Source organism: Pseudorca crassidens, chromosome 7, assembly GCF_039906515.1.
Source record: "Pseudorca crassidens isolate mPseCra1 chromosome 7, mPseCra1.hap1, whole genome shotgun sequence".
Lineage (NCBI taxonomy): Eukaryota > Metazoa > Chordata > Mammalia > Artiodactyla > Delphinidae > Pseudorca > Pseudorca crassidens.
In genome coordinates this window covers 80,538,621-80,560,939 of record NC_090302.1, presented here as the reverse complement: position 1 = coordinate 80,560,939, position 22,319 = coordinate 80,538,621, and the positions used below count along the sequence as shown (strand labels likewise).

Below are 22,319 nucleotides of genomic sequence, written 5' to 3'. Positions count from 1 at the left end.
AGCTGTGGATGCAGAGATACTCTGGGGATGGCGGTGGAGTGCAAGGCTAAGGGAAATAAGAATTTGGGGCCCTGATGGTTATAATCTGGGTAGAGATGAGCATAGATACAGATGTGTGTGTTTGCTTGCTTATTATAAATAAATAAGTCAATAGATAGGCCACTTTAAGGGGCAGTGGAGACTTCTTACGAAATATGACCAAAAGAATATTAAGGAAATTGTTTCCGAGTGGATATTCTTGTTTTACTGCTACCCTTTTGTAAAAATGATTTGTTACTAAAATGGATTCTTAAAACTTTTAACATGTTCCCTAAGCATGAAATATTATGGCCGTTCTACATTAAAGTTTTCATTTTGCCATATATATTGCCACGCTCCATTTTCAGCTTTTTATTTAACTTGATATAACATTTTATATTTAGCCACTGGAATTGGTTTTGTGTTTCTGTTTTCCAATTCCTCTCCTGCCCTTCTTTTTTGAAGCCTCTGTTTCTGGAGGCAGGGTTCCGGCAATTTCAAATGCCTTGTAGTAGCTCTTGGAGCAGTAACAGAGCCAAACCAAAAACTTAGTAGGTTTGATTCTGCTTTGAAAAGTGCTGGTTTTTTACATAATGCTTTCCCCATTTTAGGCCTTGGCAGCAGAGAGAGAAATCTGGCTTTTTAAAAAGAGGGCCTTGAGAAGGCTGATAAGGGGTTTCTAGGCTTCCCTAGTTGGATATGATACAGTCTAAAGGGGATAGGTTGGATCAGTTAGGGCGTTGTAGTATACCTTTGTCTTGGACATCTCATCCATTGAATCATCTTTTAAGTGGCAGACAGTGTTAAATCCCAAATTTAATTTTCAATCTAGTAGGCTCAACATTTAAAATTTTTTGATGTGAAATACGTTGTTATTATTATTTTGTACTTCCCCAGGGAGTATTTTTATTTTTTTAAATTGAAGTATAGTTGGTTTAAAATATTGTGTTAGTTTCAGGTGTACAGCAAAGTGATTGAGTTATACATATATTTTTTTCTGATTATTTTCCATTATAGGTTATTACAAGATATTTAATATAGTTCCCTGTGCTATACAGTAAATCCTTGTTGCTTAACTATTTTATGTATAGTGGTGTGTATCTGTTAATTCCATATTCCTAATTTATTGATATCTTCCCCCTAATCCTTTGGTAACCATAAGTTTGTTTTCTGTGTCTGTGTGTCTGTTTCTGTTTTGTAAGTTCATTTGTATTATTTTTTAGATTCTGCATATAGGTTATATCATATATTTGGCTTACTTCACTCAGTATGATAATCTGTAAGGTGCATCCATGTTGCTACAAATGGCAATATTTCATTTTTCATGGCTGAGTAATATTCCATTGAAGTACATAATTTTTTATGTGCCACATTTAGGCCAGTTGATTCAAGCAGATATTTGTAGGGCATAGATGGTTAGTCTGTTTCCAATTCATGCTCTTAAGTGTGGTTCAGAGGGGAGGATGTATACGTTTTCCTGCTAATTATATTCACCTAAAACAGCAGACTCTTTTAACATTACAATTAGTTGATTGGGTTTGTACCATCTCAGCAGATCTTGATAACAGTTTCGTCAGAAAGGACATAGGTAGTATGTTGATTAAATACTAAGTGTAAGTTTATTGAGGGTCAGAGTTTTCCCCTAATTGTTCCTTTGGGAACAAAGCAGGTGCCTTTTGTTTTTAAGGGAGAATAGAGCCCATTAAAAAAGTGTGAATTATATGATGTTGTTTAATGACCAAATTAGCAGTTATAGTTTTAAATTTTGCTTGATCCTGGGATACCCTTAAGCTTTAAGTACAGTTTAGAGCTCTACTAAATTCTTAGAGCAGGGTTTTTGGCCTGGGTATCCATCCATGGGCATTGAGGAGGTGGAGTGGGCTGTTCATGGATGGGTTTTGGGGGAAGGCAGGGGAAAGATGAGATATAATTCTCCTGAAATTTCAGGCAGAAATTTCTGTGGATATACCTTTTTCTGAGGTGGGGGGGGTCCATAGTTTTCTTCAAATTGTCTAAGTACTTAATGGCCCAAAAGATTGAGTCACCATATTATATTAGAATGAAACACATGTTTAATGCAAAACATTACTTTAAAGTGTTATTTTTACCTTTAATGGGGTTGCGAATCTGGCATCCAGGGTTGTAATAAACTGGAGAGAGAACATTCTTTAGGAAGGGATGTTTTCAAATATGTATTGAAGCTTAAAGCTTATGAGAAAGGCCCCAGTGTTAGAGGTAGATATGAGCAGCTCTTCACCTGGCGACATCATCCGTGACTTGAGTAAGTGGACTTTTTCTAGTTTGAAATTCAAGTTCTTTTTATTTTGTGGGATATTTCAGCAAAGGTTCTGTTCATCTTAACCCACTTCTACCTTGATTATTCATTTAAGTTGTGATCCTGAATTTTTGACAGTCTAGTTGATTTCATGGTAATATGTGGATTAGTGCCACTAGCAGGTCAAGATTTCTGCTTTCAGTTGGGATCCTCCATATCACTTTTCTGTTCTTTTTACTTCTTTTAGCTTCCTCTCATATTCAGCTTAGTAGCAGTTAAAACCTTTGCCATTTTCTTACATTCCTCCACCCCCACTCGTCTAGTATGCATTCTCTGCAGGTGTTTTTTCTCTTTTACTAAAAAAGTAAAGACAAGTACAACCGACTCCATTGTCTGTCTCCTAATCTCCTAAAAATTTAGCTGCTGCCATACCTGCCCTTCATTCTGTTGGCCTGAGGAGGGGGCACTCTTCCTGTCCAAGTGAATCATTTTTCTTTATTGCTATCTCAATTTAATGCCTCTCAATTATCTCCTCTTCAGCTTATAGATAGGCCTCTTTTGTTCAGTAAATATATATTAACTAATTAAGCGCACACCCTGTGTTAGGCCCTGGAAGAACAAAAGCGACAGGACAGATGTAATCACTGTCCTCATGGGGCTTACAGTGTATTAGAATTGCTCAATGTACCTCATCCTGAAAAAATTCTGCTTTGATGCTCTGTATCTCTTTCTAGCTACCACCTCTTGCAAGTATGATTAGTTTACTGCCACTCGCCCTCACTCACCTTGGCTTTTTCCACACCACTGTTTCAAAGCTGTATTGGCAGTGATCACCAGTGACCTCCTAGTTGTGAAGTTCCAATGGACCTTCGATTCAAGCAGTGATTTAAAATTCTTGAAAATATAAAAGGGTTTACTTTGATGTTATTTTAAATGTTCATGTTGTTCAACATTACTATTTTTCTGAGTGTATATGACTGTCAGGAAAAGTTAGGGAGATGGTAAGGCGTGCTAAAGATAGGCTACAAATTATGGTGTCTCTAGCCATAAGTCTTGTGTTTTGGAGACTGCAGTGTCTACAGCTGGATGTTGTGTGGCTTGTTTTCATAATTAAGAGTTTTGTCTCCTCCATCCTGGCCTCTTGCTACTGTTTTGCTAGTTTAGGATTATGACGGCAACAGTTATTTTGTAATTTAGTACCTGGTTTGGTTTGTAGGCTCTGTACCCTAGGAAATAAGCGATTGGGACTTAACTATATTACATCTCATTGGCCTGTGTAGAACCTTTTCAAGTTTTATTTCCCATCCTTAAAATGGGGATTATGCCAAATTCTATGGAGTGTTGAGGATTACAGGGAGAAATTTATGTAAAACATTCACCTTGGTGCTCAGCACATAGTAAATTTAAATAAAAAGTTGCTGTGATCATATAGGCATTACAGTTGAGCCGTGTTGCCTTTTATGGGGAAAAATAATTGTTTTGGGTTTTTTTCCCACAGTTGCTTAGGTTTCTATGTACCCACCACTGATTAAACTCTATGCTTTTTCTTCTTTTTTTAAAAAATAAATTAATTTATTTAAATTTTGTTTGCATTGTGTCTTCATTGCTGAGCGTGGGCTTTTTCTAGTTGCGGCAAGCGGGGGCTCCTCTTCATTGTGGAGCATGGGCCCTAGGCGCATGGGCTTCAGTAGTTGTGGCTCGCAGGCTCTAGAGCACAGGCTCAGTAGTTGTGGCGCACGGGCTTAGTTGCTCTGCAGCATGTGGGATCTTCCCGGACTAGGGCTCAAACCCGTGTCCCCTGCATTGGCAGGTGGATTCTTAACCACTGTGCCACCAGGGAAGTCCCTATACTTTTTCATATGTGCAAATTAACTTCTTTAGATGGTCAAGAACATTTTCTTGGAGGCATCTCTTTGGTATCCCACTATTTTCCTGCTCTGATTAGATTTGGTTGCTCTATAGGCCTCCTGTCAGCTGTCAGCAGTCAAGATGTCATCTTGATCTTTTTTGACTGTCATTTGGGGGAGCCTCCTGTCTCCTGTGTTAGACCCCCTTGTCATCCCCCAGTTCTTGGCAATCTCTGATCTGCTTTATTTTTCTAGTTTTGTCTTTTCCAGAATGTCATAAAAATTGCATCATACAGTATGCAGCCTTTTAAGTCTGGCTTCTTTCATTTAGCGTAATGCATTTGAGATTCGTGTTGTTCAATAGTTGATTCCTTTTCATTCGTGAGTAATATTCAACTGTATGGTTATGCTACATTTACTCACTCTTTGAAGGACAGTTGGTGTATTTACAGTTTTGGGAGACTGTAAATAAAGGCGCTATGACTATTCAGATTATTTTCGAGAAGAGTGGCCTATGGCTATCCCAAGCTACAAGGGAGGCTGAGAAAGTATTTAGCTTTTCACCCTCTTTGCAAGAGAACTGCAAGGGAAAAATATGTTGTAAATGGATTTTGGTAGGTAATTTGTGGTGTCAGTTGCAAACGACCCCTTCTTGTTTTGCTGTTTTAGAGGTTTTGTTTATTCCAGGAGCTTCCTGAGTTTATGAGGTATTGTATGTGTGAACTCAACTTGTTTCTGTGTTCACATTGATTGGAATTTTTGCTGAGTATAGAATTCTAGGTTGGAAGTTAAACTCTTAAGGCATTGCTGCACTGTTTTTTAAATTGGGGTAAAACATACATAACAAAAATTATCACTTTAACCATTTTTATTTTTATTTTTGGCTGCATTGGGTCTTTGTTGCTGCATGCGGGCTTCCTCTAGTTGCAGCGAAGTGGGGAGCTACTCTTCATTGTGGTGCACAGGCTTCTCGTTGCGGTGGCTTCTCTTGTTGCAGAGCACGGGCTCTAGGGCGCGTGGGCTCAGTAGTTGTGGCTTGTGGACTCTAGAGCGCAGTCTCAGTAGTTGTGGCACACGGGCTTAGTTGCTCCGCGGCATGTGGGATCTTCCCGGACCAGGGCTTGAACCCTTGTCCCCTGCATTGGCAGGCGGATTCTTAACCACCAGGGAAGTCCCTAACCATTTTTAAAGTGTACTTTTTTGTGGCATTACGTACATTCACTTGGTTTTGTGACCATCCATCTTCAGAAGTTTTTATGTTTCTTCCTCAATGGAAACTCCATACCCAGTAAACAGTAACTCTCCATTTCCGCATGCTCCCAGCCTCTGGTAACCACTACTCAACTTTGCCTGTGAAATTGACTATTCCAAGTAACTCATATAAGTAGAGTCATAGGGTATTTGTCCTTTTGTGCCTGGCTTATTTTATTTAGTATAATGTCCTCAAGGTTCATCCATGTTTGTTGCATGCATCAGAAATTCCTCCCTTTTTAAGGCTAAATAACATTCCATTGTATGTGTATACACCATATATGCTTATCCTTTTATCTATAGATAGAAACTTGGGTTGCTTCTATTTTTTAGCTACTGTGATTAATACTGCTATGAATATGGGTGTACAACTATCTCTTTGAGACCCTACTTTTAATTTTTTTTTTGGTGTATATCCAGAAGTGGAATTACTGAATCGACGGTAATTCTACTTTTGATTTTTTTTTTTTCTTGAGGACCTGCCATACTGGTTTTCCGTAGTGGCTGCACCATTTTACATTCCTACCAGTGGTATTCAAGGATTCCAATTTCTCTGCATCTTCTCCAAAACGTATTTTCTATTTTTAATTTTTTATCATAATAGCTATCTTACTGGGTGTGAAGTGTGTTTTGTTGTTATAATCGTGTTTTCATGGCATATTATATTTAGTTGTATGCTTGGCACTTAGTAGCTCTTCAATAAGTGTTGAGTAAATAAAGGAAAATTACAGTCATTTTTGTCTGTTTGGAAGGTTTATTGTTTATAAGTGGTTTTTGCCTTAAGGTATAACTTGCTCCTAGACATCACATTCTTTAAAAAAAAAATTTATTTATTTTTGGCTGCATTGGGTCTTATTTGAGGCACATGGGATCTTTCGTTGCGGCATGCAGGCTTAGTTGCCCCACAGCCCGTGGGATCTCAGTTCCCTGACCAGAGATCGAACCTGCGTCCCCTGCATTGGAAGGTGGATTCTTAACCACTGGGCCACCAGAGAAGTCCCCTAGACATCACATTTTGAATTACATTATTGCCGGTAAAATCCAGGCTGGACATAACGTCACCTTTGGGTTCAAATACTAACTGCAAATGGGAAGAGGCAGATAAAACTACATGTAGTACGGGGTTCCCCAACCCCCAGGCCACAGACTGGTACTGGTCCGTGGCCTGTTAGGAACTGGGTTGCACAGCAAGAGGTGAGCAGCGAGTAAGTGAGCGAAGCTTCATCTGTATTTACAGCCGTTCCCCATCACTTGCATTACCGCTTGAGCTCTGCCTCCTGTCAGATCAGCGGCAGCATTAGATTCTCAAAGGAGCTCAAACCCTACTGTGCACTGTGCATGCGAGGGATCTAGGTTGCGTGCTCCTTATGAGAATCTAATGCCTGATGATCTGAGGTTGAGCTGAGGCGGTGATGCTAGCACTGGGGAGCAGCTGCAAATACAGATTATCATCAGCAGAGGTTTGACTGCAGAGACCATAATAAATCAATTGCCTGCAGACTCCTCTCAAAACCCTATGTGGGAGTGGCAAGTGAAAACAAGCTCAGGGCTCCCACTGATTCTGCATTATGGTGAGTTGTGTAGTTATTTCATTATATATTACAGTGTAATAATAGTAGAAATAAAGTGCTCAATAAATGTAATGCGCTTGAATCATCCCAAAACCATCCCATCAACACACCTGCCCACCAGCCACCATCCGTGGAAAAATTGTCTTCCAGGAAAACGGTCCCTGGTGCCAAAAAGGTTGGGGACCGCTGATGTAATAGTAACTACATACACTTGTCCCTTGGTATCTGCACAGGATTGGTTCTAGGACCTCCCTCAGATACCAAAATTTGTGGATGCTCATGTCCCTTATAGAAATGGCATAATAGGGACATCCTTGGTGGTCCAGTGGTTAAGACTCTGTGCTTCCATTGCATGGGACACGGGTTCTATCTCTGGTTGGGGAACGAAGATTCCGCATGCCACATGGCGTGGCCAAAAAAAAAAGAAATGGCATGATATTTCTTGAATATAACCTATACACATCCTCCTGTATACTTTAGATCATCTCTAGGACTTCCCCGGTGGCAGTAGTTAAGAATCCACCTGCCAATGCAGGGGTCACAGGTTTGATCCCTCTTCCGGGAAGATTCCACATGCTGCGGAGCAGCTAAGCTCATGCGCCACAACTACTGAGCCTGCGCTCTAGAGCCCACGAGCCACAACTACTGAGCCTGTGTGCCACAACTACTGAAGCCTGTGCACCTAGAGCCCCTGCTCCACAACAAGAGAAGCCACTGTGGTGAGAAGCCCGTGCACCACAACTAGGGAAAGCAACGAAGACCCAATGCAGCCAAAAATAAATAAATAAATAAATAAATTTAAAGAATGGGAAATCATCTCTAGATTACTTATAATACCTAATATAATGTAAATGCTATGTAAATAATTGCGATAGTGTGGCAGACTCAAAGTTTTGCTTTTTGAAACTTTCTGAAAAAAATTTTTTCTAATATTTTGCGTGGTTGGTTGAATCTGTGGATGCAGAGGGCTGGTTATATAGTGGTAAAATAATTGCTGGTTAAAATTGGTGATATTTGATATTTTTGTTTAAAATTGGTATAATCATAAACCATAGGCATTTAGACTGCTTTAGTAAATTGGCTTAAGAGCTACCAGGAAAATCTAAAATCCTAATGGTTTGTTTCTTGAGAATTTGCATTCTAGAGAACCTTTATGTTTTATCTCACATTTCTTCCTTATCCCTGAATTTTATCCGTGTCGTTTTCTATAATCTGGAAGTTTTGCCTACTGTGTCTGCTTTCTTTCAGATTTTCTATTTTGTGCATACATTATTTTGTATATACTGTATATGATGACTTCGGTGAGCAGTGACCGGTCCAGAGGTGCTCGGGAAAAGCCACAGATTTCAGCGACACAGGCAACACAACTACAGAAACAAGTGGTACAGGTAAGTTTTTGTGGAACTCTTGTTTGCTTTGTTTAAAATTACAGAAATTAAGGGGGCACATGTACTTTAATGTTTTCTTTTTTAGGAAACCTGGGATTTTGAAACTTGTTTTTAAAAGGTAGGTAGTATATAATAGGAAAGAGTAGATACTGATTCAGGTAACGTGGGACGTTGTTTCTTAACTATTTAATCCTGAACTTTTTCCTCCTACCTGTTAACACCTAGGCCATCTCCTTTTCTTTATTATTATTTAAAAAAATTATTTATTTGGCTGCGCCTGGTCTTAGTTGTGGCTAGCTGGCTCTTAGTTGTGGCATGCAGGATCTAGTTCCGGACCAGAGGTCGAACCCAGGCCCCCCTGCATTGGGAGTGTGGAGTCTTAACCACTGGACCACCAGAGAAGTCCCTTCTTTTCTTTATTATTAATCTAGGTGTGTCCCTGGAATGTAATGCGAAAATCCCAAGTATATGGAGAAGTAATACTCTGAAGTAGAGAAATATCTGAATCATGCAAGTTTTAAAAAATATTTATTTATTTTTGGCTGCGTTTGGTCTTCGTTGCTGCGCGCGGGCTTTCTCTAGTTGTGGCGAGGGGGGGCTACTCTTTGTTGCGGTGCACGGGCTTCTCATTGCAGTGGCTTCTCCTGTTGCAGAGCAAGGGCTCTAGGCACGCGGGCTTTAGTAGTTGCAGCTTGCAGGCTCAGTAATTGTGGCTCGCAGGCTCTAGAGCACAGGCTTAGTAGTTGTGGCACACGGGCTTAGTTGCTCTGCAGCATGTGGGATCTTTCCTGACCAGGGCTCGAACCCATGTCCCCTGAATTGGCAGGCGGATTCTTAACCACTGCACCACCTGGGAAGTCCCTGAATTACACAGTTTTAAAAAGCTGCCTTTTCTGGGACTTCCTTGGTGGTCTAGTGGTTAAGACTCTGCACTTCCACTGCAGGGGGTGCGGGTTCGATACCTGTTCTGGGAACTAAAATCCCACATGCTGCATGGTGTGGCCAAAACAACAAACAAACAAAACCTTCCTTTTCTTTCATGCATCATTACCTAGGAAGAGTGCTTTTTTTTCTTTTTTTTTTTTTTTGTGGTACGCGGGCCTCTCACTGTTGTGGCCTCTCCCGTTGCGGAGCAGAGGCTCCGGACGCACAGGCTCAGCGGCTATGGCTCAAGGGCCCAGCCACTCTGCGGCATGTGGGATCTTCCCGGACCGGGGCACGAACCCGTGTCCCCTGCATCGACAGGCAGACTCTCAACCACTGCGCCACCAGGGAAGCCCCCTAGGAAGAGTGCTTTAATCTTAGAAAGGATTTTTTTTTTAAATTAATTAATTAATTTTTGGCTGTGTTGGGTCTTCGTTGCTGTGCGTGGGCTTTCTGTAGTTGTGGTGAGTGGGGGCTACTCTTCTTTGTGGTGTGCGGGCTTCTCATTGTGGTGGCTTCTCTTGTTGTGGAGCACAGGCTATAGGCACATGGGTTTCAGTAGTTGTAGCACACGGACTCAGTAGTTGTGGCGCACGGGCTTAGTTGCTCCGCGGCATATGGGATCTTCCCGGACCAGGGCTCGAACCCGTGTCCCCTGCATTGGCAGCAGGTTCGCAACCACTGCGCCACCAGGGAAGTCCCTTAGAAAGGCTTTTAATGAACAAGATCCATTTGTATAAAATATTTAATGTTAAATAGTCCCTCCTTCTCAATTTGTATTATTTTAAATGAAGTGAGATAATCCAAGTAAAATGCTAGCTAAGCACAGTACATGGTACAGAATTGAGCATTTTATACATGTTGTTGATTAGATTGGCAAACATTTTTTCAGAGACAGTTTGGAAGTAAGTAAATAAACCTTATGCAGTCTATCATAATTTCAGATTGATGATTTGACTGTACTTTGATAGCTAATTACAGGTACTTTTTTTTTTTGCGGTACGCGGGCCTCTCACTGTTGTGGCCTATCCCGTTGCGGAGCACAGGCTCCGGACGCGCAGGCCCAGCGGCTGTGGCTCATGGGCCCAGCCGCTCCGCGGCATGTGGGATCTTCCTGGACCGGGGCACGAACCCGTGTCCCCTGCATCGGCAGGCAGTCTCTCAACACTGCGCCACCAGGGAAGCCCTACAGGTACTTTTTTTAAACAAGTTCCCTGTTGATGTTAAGGGACATAGGAGATGGAGTCAACTCAGTGGTTGCATCATATCTTCCAGTATAAGGTTAGTCTTGTATTTTGCTGCTATCAACAAACATCTTTTATTTAGTGTTTGCTCCTAAATACCCTTACCCTGGTAGGTATTTATTCACAACTGACCGAGAAAGACTGGCTATTGTGGGAAAAATTTGGACTTTCTGTATGGAGTAGGCCTTCTCTGTATAGATGAATGCTTAAGAAAATGTTTGTTTCATGAATAGCCTAAATACAAGTTATGAGTAATCATAGGTACAATCCTGCTACAGTCAAATATAAATTAAAATATTTTATTTTGTTATTTATCAAATCAGTAAAGATTAAATATTAAAAGTGAATTGTTGGGAATGTAAACTATCTCCATCTTCCACCCAAATAAAATCCTTGGAATGATTTCCAGAGAATCAAAGTCTCCGGAATGGAGGAAGGAGGGCTCCCTTCCTGCCAAGTGTTGTCCCTAATCATTTTTCCATTGGCCCTTTGGGGATGGCTCATTTTATATAATTAGAAGAAAAAAGCTGCCCACTGAGCTTTGAGAAGGATTCCTAGACCCTTAGATTTCTGATTTTCCTTGTAAAAAAAAAAAAGTTTTGTGAGAATTTCTCAAAGGAGTATTAGTAAAATTGTCCATGTTCATTTATCCATTAACCCCATTCTGGGAAGTACTTCCTAAGGAAGTAACCTGAAATTGGGGGTGGGGTGTGTGTGCTTCATTCCACAAGATGCTTATCGCCCAGTTCTAAATGTGTAATGGTAGAGGTGTACTGCGATACCCTATGGAGGTAGCAGGATGTAAGAGAAAAACCGCTGAGCTCTTTTGAATCTGAATAAACCTGGGTTTGGGACCTAAGTTTACCACTTTACCAATTAGATGTATTACTTAAGTCTCTTTGAACCTCAGTTTAAAAAAAAAAAATGCTTGGAGAGTTAGAGAAAAGTTTCAAGAGTAGTATACATAATTCTCAAATATCCTTCTTCCATATCCCCCCAGATTTTACATATTTACCGTGTTTACTAATTTATCCTTTTCTCTCTCCTTCTACAAAGGAGAAACTACACACAGCTTTTCCCCTGAACCTTTGGAGAATAAGTTGCAGATATGGTGCATCTTTACCCCTAAATACTTTAGTGTGTATATTGTTAAAAAACGAGGATCTTATTTTACGTAATCACAGTACAGTTATAAAAAATCAGGATGTTAACTCATCTAATATAACCTGTACATTGTATTCATATTTTCCGGATTGTCCCAATAGTGTCGGTTTTAGCTAATTAAGTCCTTGATCATACATTGTATTCAGGTGTCAATTCTTTTTAGTCTCTTTTTTTTTAAAATAAATGTATTTATATATTTATTTTATTTATTTGGCTGTGTTGGGTCTTTGTTGCTGTGCGTGGGCTTACTGTAGTTGCAGGGAGTGGGGGCCACACTTCGTGGGCTTTCTTTAGTTGCAGCAAGCGGGGGCTACGCTTTGTTGCAGTGGCTTTTCTTGTTGCGGAGCACGGGCAGAGGGGGGTTATGCATTTTTGGTAGAAATACCACAGAAACGATGATCTTTTTTTGAATTAATTTAATTTTGGCTGCGTTGGGTCTTTGTTGCTGTGTGCGAACTTTTCTCTAGTTGCAGCGAGCGGGGGCTACTCTTGGTTGTGGTGCGTGGGCTTGTCATTGTGGTGGCTTCTCTTGTTGTGGAGCACGGGCTGTAGGGCGTGCTGCTCAGTAGTTTTGGTGCACGGGCTTAGTTGCTCCGTGGCATGTGGGATCTTCCCAGACCAGGGCTCGAACCCATGTCCCCTGCATTGGCAGGCGGATTCTTAACCACTGCGCCACCAGGGAAGTCCTGATGATCTGTCCTTAATGCATCATATTATGACGTATAGGACATAGGTTTGTCTTATAAACTCATAATCAGTTTTGTCATTTGATTATATAGTATCATGTGGGGAGATAAAAAACTCCGGTTTTTAAAAATGTAAAATGAAGTATGGTAATATTGAACTTAAAAATAAAAGTTATTTTATGAGCAAAAATGGGCTTATTTGGGAATAGCAGAGAATTGCAATTCAGAACAAGCAAGCCACGGCAAAAACCATAGGCAAGGGACTTCCCTGGTGGTCCAGTGGTAGAAAATCTGCCTTCCTATGCAGGGGATGTGGCTTCAATCCCTGATCGGGGAACTAAGATCCCACATGCCGCGGGGCAACTGAGGCTGCGCGCCACAACTACTGAGCCCGCATGCCGCAAACTACAGAGCCCACGTGCTCTGGAGCCTGCGCCAAAACCAGAGAAGAGAAAACCCACATGCCATAACTAGAGAGAAGCCCGCGCACTGCAACGAAGAGCCCACGCGCCGCAGTGAAAGATCCTGCATGCCTCAACGAAGATCCAGCGTGCCACAAGTAAGACCCGACACAGCCAAAGAAATTAAAAAAACAAAACAAAAACAACCATAGGCGAGTCCCAGAAACAGAGGAACCTTATTTTATAGAGGAAGAGGAAGTTGGGAGGGGTTGTTTGGAGCAAGTCCATTAGAGAAAAGTGAGGTTCAGGGTAATAAGGGTTTCTCATTAGCTGAGTTGCTGGAGTAGTTGATTTCTTGTAGGGATGCAGTGTACATCTTTTCCCATTGGGGCCTACAATGATAGTTTTTCCTGTAATTGACCTCTAGTGGTACTGCATGAGAGCTTCCCCTTCTGGCCTCCTGATTCCATTTTAGCGAGGTTTCCCGTTATTATTCTCACAATATTTACTTTGCAGGATGGTTGGAAGGAATTAGAAATTGCATAAGTTGTGTTCAGGAAGTGGCAGTTTTTATTGTATATTCCACATAAGTTATGAAGTGATTATAATATTTGAAATTTTGATGGAAAAGGCCCGGTTATTGAAAGGACCCAATATTATAGCACAACTGTTAAAACATTTAAGAGAAAAGACTAGTAGGCTATATTAATAATGCTTATCTTTGGATTGTGGGCATAAGGATGATTAAAAACAAAAAATCCTACTTCATTATATTTTCCAAATTTACTGGGTGACAGATCTAGCACAAAACATTTGGCTCCACTAGAAAAGCTATGAACACATTCTTCATTGTGAAAGTAGCTTTAGCTTCTTATGAGCCAAGTGAATGAAAGAGAGATCCAGAGAAAGAGAGTTAGTAATGCTATTTTTCTTGGCAAGAGTTTTTTTCCACTTGACAGTTGTATGGTAAATGTCACTGATGTTTGTTGTAGGGGAGGGTGTATAACCTTGTTAACTTACCCCTTTATTCTGCTTTTTCCTCTGATTTCACAAACTGTACAGATCTCTTGACACATTCTGGAGCTCAGCCTGACAACTTGCCTATCATACTCTAATTTGTTTGGTGCTTTGGTTTTCGAATATTTAAAGATTTTCTCTGGACTAGGTCAGTCAGCAAAGGAAAAAAATATTTAAAATTCTGATTTAAAACGTTTTATACTTCATCACTGTGCTATGCTAGTATTGCAATACTGTACTTGTTAAACCACTGTCAAGTGCATCAGCTGTGCTTTCAGAAGTTATGTCTAGGTGGTCTGTAATCTCTTAGGAATAAAACAGATGATATCACTGAAGAGAAGTGCAAAGAATCACAGTATTTAAGCTGAAAAAGCTAAGTCTGAATAAATTAGTAATTGGTATTTACCTTACATATGGTAATGAATAGTGACTTCAGGGTTAGAAATGTGTGGGCACAACAGAAGCAGCAGCATAGCACAGGGAGATCAGCTCTGTGCTTTGTGACCACCTAGAGGGGTGGGATGGGGGGGTGGGAGGGAGACACAAGGGGGAGGAGATATGGGGATGTATGTTTATGTATAGCTGATTCACTTTGTTATAAAGCAGAAACTAACACACTGTTGTAAAGCAATTATACTCCAATAAAGATGTTAAAAAAATAAAATGAAAATAAATATGTAGAAGCCCTAGACTGTTGTCTACAGCAAAATGCTGTTGGTAATAACTATTCTGCTTATAATCTTTACTGGAAGTCTGTCAACTTGAGTGTTTTCTTATTAATATTTTATAAGATAATAGAATTGGGGAGCTTTCTTTGTTTCTGTAATTTGTATACATTTAGGAAGCACAGGCAATTCTCTGGCAGTTTTTAAGTTTAAATATTCCTGCCTTTAGAGCTATTATTGTAGTTATCTTCTCCTTTGCCCTATTACTTTTAATTGATCCTACATCCCTTTTCAGAAAGATATTACAGCCAGAGTCCCTGGCTTTGGTGTATCTTATACTCTGTGAAATTTCTATATGCCATATTTTCTGTGTGAGGAGTCTTGAACCAGGCACATTCTGCTAATAAACATCATACAGTGAGTGAGTGAATTTCTACAACTGGTTTGCAGTTCACTTTCTTGCATTTTTTCCCATTTATTATATATGTGTGTGCGTGTGTGTGTGTGTGTGTGTGTTTTAATTGAAGTATAGTTGATTTACACATTGTTAGTTTCAGGTGTACAGCAGAGTGATTCAGTTTTATATATATATATATTTTTTCAGATTATTGTCCATTATAGGTTATTATATCAAATACAGTTCCCTTTTTCTTGCAGTAAATCCTTGTTGCTTAACTATTTTCTGTAAAGTAGTTTGTATCTGTTAATCCCGTACTCCTCTAATTTATCCCTCCTCTGCTTTCTTTCCCCTTTGGTAACTATAAGTTTGTTTTCTATGTCTGTGAGTCCATTTCTGTTTTGTATATCGATTCATTGCTATTATTTTTTATTTTACTGGTTGATTGATTTATTGATTGATTGCTGCACTGCGTGGCATGTGGAACTTTCCTGATCAGGGATTGAACCCACACCTCCTGCAGTGGAAGTGTGGAGTCTTAACAGCTGGTCCACCAGGGAAGTCCGGTATTATTTTTTAGATTCCATATATAAGTGATATCATATAATACTTGTCTTTCTCTGTCTTCGTTTATATTTTTTATTTTAGCTGCTGTTTAACATCTGTGTTTTCCCCTTCTTTTCCTTTGCTTCTCCCTCCCTCCCTCCCTCCCTCCCTTCCTTCCTTCCTTCCTTCTTTGTTGGGTCTTCGTTGCTGCACGCGGTCTTTCTCTAGTTGCAGCGAGAGGGGGCTACTCTTCGTTGCTGTGCGCGGGCTTCTTATTGCTGTGGCTTCTCTTGTTGAGGAGCACAGGCTCTACGTGCGTGGGCTTCAGTAGTTGTGGCACATGGGCTCAGTAGTTGTGGCTCGCGGGCTCTAGAGCGCAGGCTCAGTAGTTGTGGTGCATGGGCTTAGCTGCTCCACGGCATGTGGGATCTTCCTGGACCAGGGCTCGAACCCGTGTCCTCTGCATTGGCAGGCGGATTCTTAAGCACTGCGCCAGCAGGGAAGTCCCTTGCCCTTTCTTTTTGACCTTTTTCCAGACGTCTTTTTTTGATCTGCTGAAATTTTTCCCCCCTAACATTTTATTATGAAAATGTTCAAATATAACGAGAAGCTGAAAGAGTTGTACAGCAAACACCCATAAACTCACAATTACCTTTTTTGCTGTATTTGTTTTACCACATCTGACTAGCTATCCATCATGCTATCTTATTTTTTTTTTGATGCGTTTCAAAGTGAAGACATACTTTACCCTTGAACACTTCAGCTTATATATCATTAACTAGAGTTTAATATTTATCTAGGTTTCTCTTTTTTTATATGTGAAATTTACATACAGACATTTTAAGTGTATCAGATCATTTTTTGTAGGATGCATATACTTGTGTAACCCAGTCTCCTATCAAGATACAGAACATCACCCTCATCCCAGAAAGTTCTGCTCATTGTATTTTTCAAAAAAACATAATTTTTATTTTATATTTATTTATTTATTAATTATTTGTTTATTTTGGGTGTGCTGGGTCTGAGCTGTAGCATGCGTGATCTTTAGTTACGGCATGCCGGCTCTAGTTGCGGCATGCGAACTCTTAGTTGCAGCATGTAGGATCTAGTTCCCTGACCAGGGATCGAACTCAGGCCCCCTACATGGGGAGCGCAGAGTCTTACCTACTGGACCACTGGGGAAGTCCCTCATTTTATTTTCTTGGTACAGACACCTGCTTTAGAGTTCTGGTGATTTTCTTAATGTACCGTTGACTGCTTTCCACCTTGCCTGGAACTCTCATTTCCATCTTTCTCTGTGCCTCTTTTCATTTGATTCTTGAAGATTTCCTATGACTAATGCAGACTGGGTTCTCCCAGTTCTTGTGCATGTTGTAGTCACTTTTCTCAGTCTTCAAATGTAAAGTGACAGAAGAAACATCTCCTTTTACATTCCTTCCTTCTTGTGGCCACACTAGCCTAGACTGTCATGACTGCATTCTTAGACTGTTCAAATAGCTTCTTCCCTTGTTGGGAGGCAGCATGATTGATATACTGGATACTACACACCTCTGGTAGTTAGGAGGTTTGTGCCAGTAACACCTAGCATAAAGCGTGAGTAAATTACTTAGGGGTATAGTATGGAGTTGAACTGTATTACTACCTTTTAAGATCTTTCTAGCGATAAAACAGAAGCTCTACTTTATGATTTAATAATTTTTATAACAGAAACTTTTTGATTTTATAGAAAGATAATGCTTCATGGATGAATAGTTTCATGATGGTTATTTACCAAATTGCTGTTGGCCCTATCCTGTATAATACTTTTAATGTGTTTTTCTCAAGTTTTGGCATTTTTCTGAGAGAGTGTGTGTCTGTGTGTACTAATATTTTAAAGCTGTAAGAATTTAGTTCATGCATATATTCTACTTGCCTTGCTTAATTGCCTAAGGACTTTCCCTGTCTAATTGCATTGATTAGACTCTTCAGTACAAATGGCTGGAACAGACATCCTTATTTTGTTCTTGATCTTAGGAGGAAAGCTTTCAGTTGTCTTTCACCATTAAGTAGAATGTTAAATTGTAGGTTTTTTAAGTTGACTTTATTAGGTTGAGGAAGTTCCCTTCTATTTCTGATTTGTTGGGGTTTTTTTGTTTGTTTATCCTAAAAGGGTATTGGATCTTATCAAATTCTTTTTCTATGTCTACTGAAATAATCATGTGGGTATTGTCTGTTATTCTATTAATATGGTGTATTACGTTAAAATGTTAAACAACCTTGCGTTCTTAGGGTAAACTTAACTTGGTCATTGTACATATTGGTAAGTTGCTGGTATGGTAAGGTTTGCTAGGATTTTGTGGGGGGATATTTTTCTCTAGTTGTCTTTGCTTTTGGTATCAGGGTAATACTGGCCACATAGAATGATATAGAAAATGTTCCCTTCTCTATTTTTTCGGGAAAGTTTGTGAAAAATTGGTGATTGATGTTCTTTCATTGTTCGGTAGAATTTACCAGTGAAGCCATCTGGGCCTGGGTTTTTCTTTCTGGGAACTTCTTTGATGACGAGTTCAATCACTTGTTAACAGATTTTCAGTTCTTCTTGAGTCAGTTTCAGTAGTTTGTGTCTTTTTAGGAATTTGCCTTTTTAGACAAAATTGTTGATTTTTGTCTAGGTTATCCAGCTTGATGGCATACACTTGTTCATGGTTATTTTCTTATAATCCTTTTTATTCCTCTAAAGTTTGTAGTGATGTTCCCTATTTCATTCCTAATTTTAATAACTTGAGGCTTCTCTCTCTTTTCTTGCTTGTTCTAGCTAAAAGGTTTGTCAATTTTGTTGTTTTTCTCTTGTTTATTTCGTTTATTTCTACTGTAGTTTCTATTCTTTCTTTCTTTAAAAAACTGTTTTGGAATGAGTGTTTTGGAAGATTTGCTGAAAAGTTGGAAAATGATACAGAGGTCTCTACAACATGTACCAATCTTCCCTTAATGCTAACATTTTATATCAAATGTTGGAAAACTTTTCCCAAAAAGGGTCAGATGGCAAGTATTTCATGCTCTGCAGGCCACACACAATCTCTGTTGCATGTTCCTTCTTTGTTTTTGTTGTATTACAACATTTTTTTTTTTTTAATTTATTTATGTTTGGTTGTGTTGGGTCTTAGTTGTAGCTTGCGGGGCATGAGGGATCTTTTGTTGCAGCATGCGGGTTCTTCAATGTGGCGTGCGGGCTTCTCTCTAGTTGTGGCTTGCGGGTTTTCTCTAGTTGAGGTGTGTAGGCACCAGAGTGCATGGGCTCTGTAGTTTGCGGCACCCAGGCTCTCTAGTTGAGACGCCTGAGCTCAGTAGTTGTGGCGCATGGGCTTAGTTGTCCTATGGCATATGGGATCTTAGTTCCCCAACCAGGGATCGAACCCGTGTCCCCTGCATTGGAAGGCAGATTCTTTACCACTGGACCACCAGGGAAGTCCCTACAACATTTAAAAAATTTTAAAACCTTTCTTAGCTGGCACACCATACAAAAATCAGATCTTAGGCTATAGTTTACTAACTTCTGTCTTATATAATTATTTGTCAAGAGTAAGATAATAACATTGGCACAATATTATTAAATTAATACAGTCTTTATTTGGGTTTCCCTAGTTTTTCCACTAAGGTCTCTTTTCTTTCTCGTTTTAAATATTTATTTATTTATTTGGCTGAGTCAGGTCTTAGTTGTGGCACGCGGGATCTTCCTTGTGGCATGTGGGATCTTTTTGTTGCAGTGCACAGGCTTAGTTGCCCCATGGCATGTGGGATCTTAGTTCCCTGACCAGAGATCGAACCTGCGTCCTGTGCATTGGAAGGCAGATTCTTAACCACTAGACCACCAAGGAAGTCCCAAGTTCTCTTTTCTGTTCCAGGATTTGTTTTCATGTCTCCTTAGTCTCTTCTGATCTGCAACAGTTTTTCAGTCTTTCCTTGTTTTTCCTGACCATTGCACATTTGAAGAGTATATTTATAGGTTTGTTTTGTTTTGTTTTTCGTACACGGCCTCTCACTGCTGTGGCCTCTCCTGTTGCAGAGCATAGGCTCCGGACGCGCAGGCTCAGTGGCCATGGCTCACGGGCCCAGCCGCTCCGCAGCATGTGGGATCTTCCCGGACCGGGGCATGAACCTGTGTCCCCTGCATTGGCAGGCGAACTCTCAACTGTGCCACCAGGGAAGCCCCTATTTACAGGTTTTTAAAGTAATTACTTGGTTACCTGTCATCCTCCATAGGTGAATAATTAGTATGAAAAATATTATTGTGAACCTATGAATTTAAACATTTGAAGGGTTTCAGTTATTTCTAGTTATTACCCTTTTTGAAGTTGAAATTATCCTATCTTTGGCCAGGTCTCTTCAGATTGGCTCCTGAGGGCTTTTTGACTTTCTAGTAATCTTTGATGGTTTCTTCATAAACTGGTATGATGAGTTATTCCAGACTTATTTTGTATAATTCCTGCTGTGTACCTAAATCAGACATTGCTCTAAGGAATCCTGGCATCTTTTAGTAGGAAATGGCACTTAAGAGACCTCAATCTGGTAACTGATGTTTATTGTCACTGGGCTTGTCATTGTTTATAGGTGTCTCCAGTGGACAGTTAAAAGTAAAATGCCTTATGAGTTAGTAATGCTGATAGTTCAAATTCAGGACTACAGGATTTTCACTTTTTATATTACATTTTGATCACTTCTACACTGAGAATACTAGTTTCTTCAGAACCAGGGGATGGTATAATTATATATATACATATTTTTTTAATTTAAGTTTTTTGGCTGCGTTGGGTCTTCGTTGCTGCGTGCGGGCTTTCTCTAGTTGGGGCAAGTGGGGGCTACTCTGTTGCGGTGCGCGGGCTTCTCATTGCGGTGGCTTCTCTTGTTGCGGAGCATGGGCTCTAGGCACGTGGGCTCAGTAGTTGTGGCTCGCAGGCTCTAGAGCACAGGCTCAGTAGTTGTGGCGCATGGGCTTAGTTACTCCGCGGCATGTGGGATCTTCCCGGACCAGGGCTCGAACCCATGTCCCCTGCATTGGCAGGCGGATTCTTTTTTTTTTGTTTTTTTGCGGTACGCGGGCCTCTCACTGTTGTGACCTCTCCCGTTGCGGAGCAACAGCCTCCCGACGTGCAGGCTCAGCGGCCATGGCTCACGGGCCCAGCCGCTCCGCCGCATGTGGGATCTTCCCGGACCGGGGCACGAACCCGTGTCCCCTGCATCGGCAGGCGGACTCTCAACCACTGCACCACCAGGGAAGCCCGGCAGGCGGATTCTTAACCACTGCGCCACCAGGGGAGTCCTGATATAAATGTTTACATCCTTTGCTGGAGCAACAACGTGTGTATCAGTCTCTGATTCTGTAAAAATGTTCTGAATTTAGAATTTTAAACTTTATCTTGAAGTCAGTTGATAGAACAAATGTCTAACTGAATAATTTCTGCCGACTTGAAATTTCAAGGAAACTGCTTCGTTTATTTGCTTCAGCTTCTTTTGTAGTAGCTTTTAAACTGATAGTAACTTGCAGGATGATCACACTTGCACATCTGAGGGCCTTGATCTTTATTAGTATTGGTGAAAATTATTCAACAACCAAGAGGCACTCTGTGTATGGACCTGGGAAGTAAGTGTCTACAATTCTTTGACACAAACAGGGATCTCATAGCCATCCTTTTTTTTGCTGTTTGCTGTCTCATAATGTGACTCTGTACCTGGGAACCATTGTCAGCTGTCATTCCATTATTTCATGACACAGCGTTTTTGGTTATCTAGAATAAGTTAGTCACTCTGCTGGAATTTAGTAACTTGTTATCTGCTTTCTTTTATGATGGTTACTACTTGGTTTTTCACTGTGAGAGCCTTAATACAAGACCGCCTCCATTAATAGCCTTCAAAGCATATTTTACTTGATAGAGGTGGTCCTCAAGTGAAAAAATGATGTGGCTGCTAATGCCAGCCTGAAGGACAGATTGGTGCACCCACTGCTCCAGGGTACAGCCTTTGGTACCCATTGCACCTGAATCAGCCGATAAGCTCCATCTGAAACTTGTAAGATTCCCCCTCTACCCCCCTTTAAATATTATACTGTAAATACATACCCTATTCATGTGCCCATTGTATACTGTACTTTCTCCATTTGAGACATCATTTAGTTTTACTTCTACAATAAGTATATGCTTAACAGTCACCATTAATACTTAGGTCAGTATCTCTAGTCATTTTGGTTGTTTGAAGCCAATGCTGTTATTGATTCCTCAGGAAAGGCTCATGAGAATAAGCCTTTTTCCTGTTTTCTTCCGTGCTGGTAACAATTTATGCCCTTTCTATTTGAGCATAAAGTCAGTTTTGCTCTCTATAAATGCTAGGCTCATATTTTCTGTACTTGAGTATCTTAAAATGTTACTTAATTTTCTTTTTGCATAAAGCACTGCTTTTGACAAGTTTAATGACACACTGATTTCTTTCCCTTGTAAGTCTTTTGTCATTTCTGCCTACATGCACGATGGATATTTTTTAGAGTCCAGATATTTTACTAGAAAATTTCTCAGTATGGGTTGTTATGGGTTGATCTTCTTAAGTATGGTGTGTTTTCTTTCACAAATTTGAACATTATTCTATTTGCTTTCCAGACATTTCTCTTGAATTTTAGCTTTAAACATTTGTACTGTTTCCTTTCTGTCCTTGTCTTCTTCAGAGACTTGTATTCTCCACAGATTCAGGTTGAGTTGTCTTTTGCCTACATTCAACATTTGACACTTTCTTTCTACCATTCTTTTATCTTTTCTTTTTCCTTTTTTAAATTTTTTACTTAAAGTATTTTTCCTCTTTCACCTTTTATTTCTCTTGTAGCATTAACTGTTAAGTTTATTTTTGTGTTCCTTCTAGTTTAGTCTTCATTTTCATTTCTGAATTAGAAAAACTTAGATATAAA

The 22,319-nt window shown here is 40.1% G+C and overlaps 1 protein-coding gene across 4 annotated transcripts in view; it reads left to right on the top strand.

The window, feature by feature from the left end:
* Nucleotides 1-22,319, top strand: part of UBAP2 (ubiquitin associated protein 2) — a 125,123-nt gene that overhangs the window by 28,464 nt on the left and 74,340 nt on the right. For all 4 annotated transcript variants that reach the window (XM_067744611.1, XM_067744614.1, XM_067744615.1 and 1 more), the window contains exon 2: nt 8,211-8,350. In XM_067744611.1, coding sequence (XP_067600712.1) covers nt 8,252-8,350 — 99 coding nt within the window. In that variant the 5' untranslated portion in view covers nt 8,211-8,251. The remainder of the gene's footprint in view (nt 1-8,210; nt 8,351-22,319) is intronic.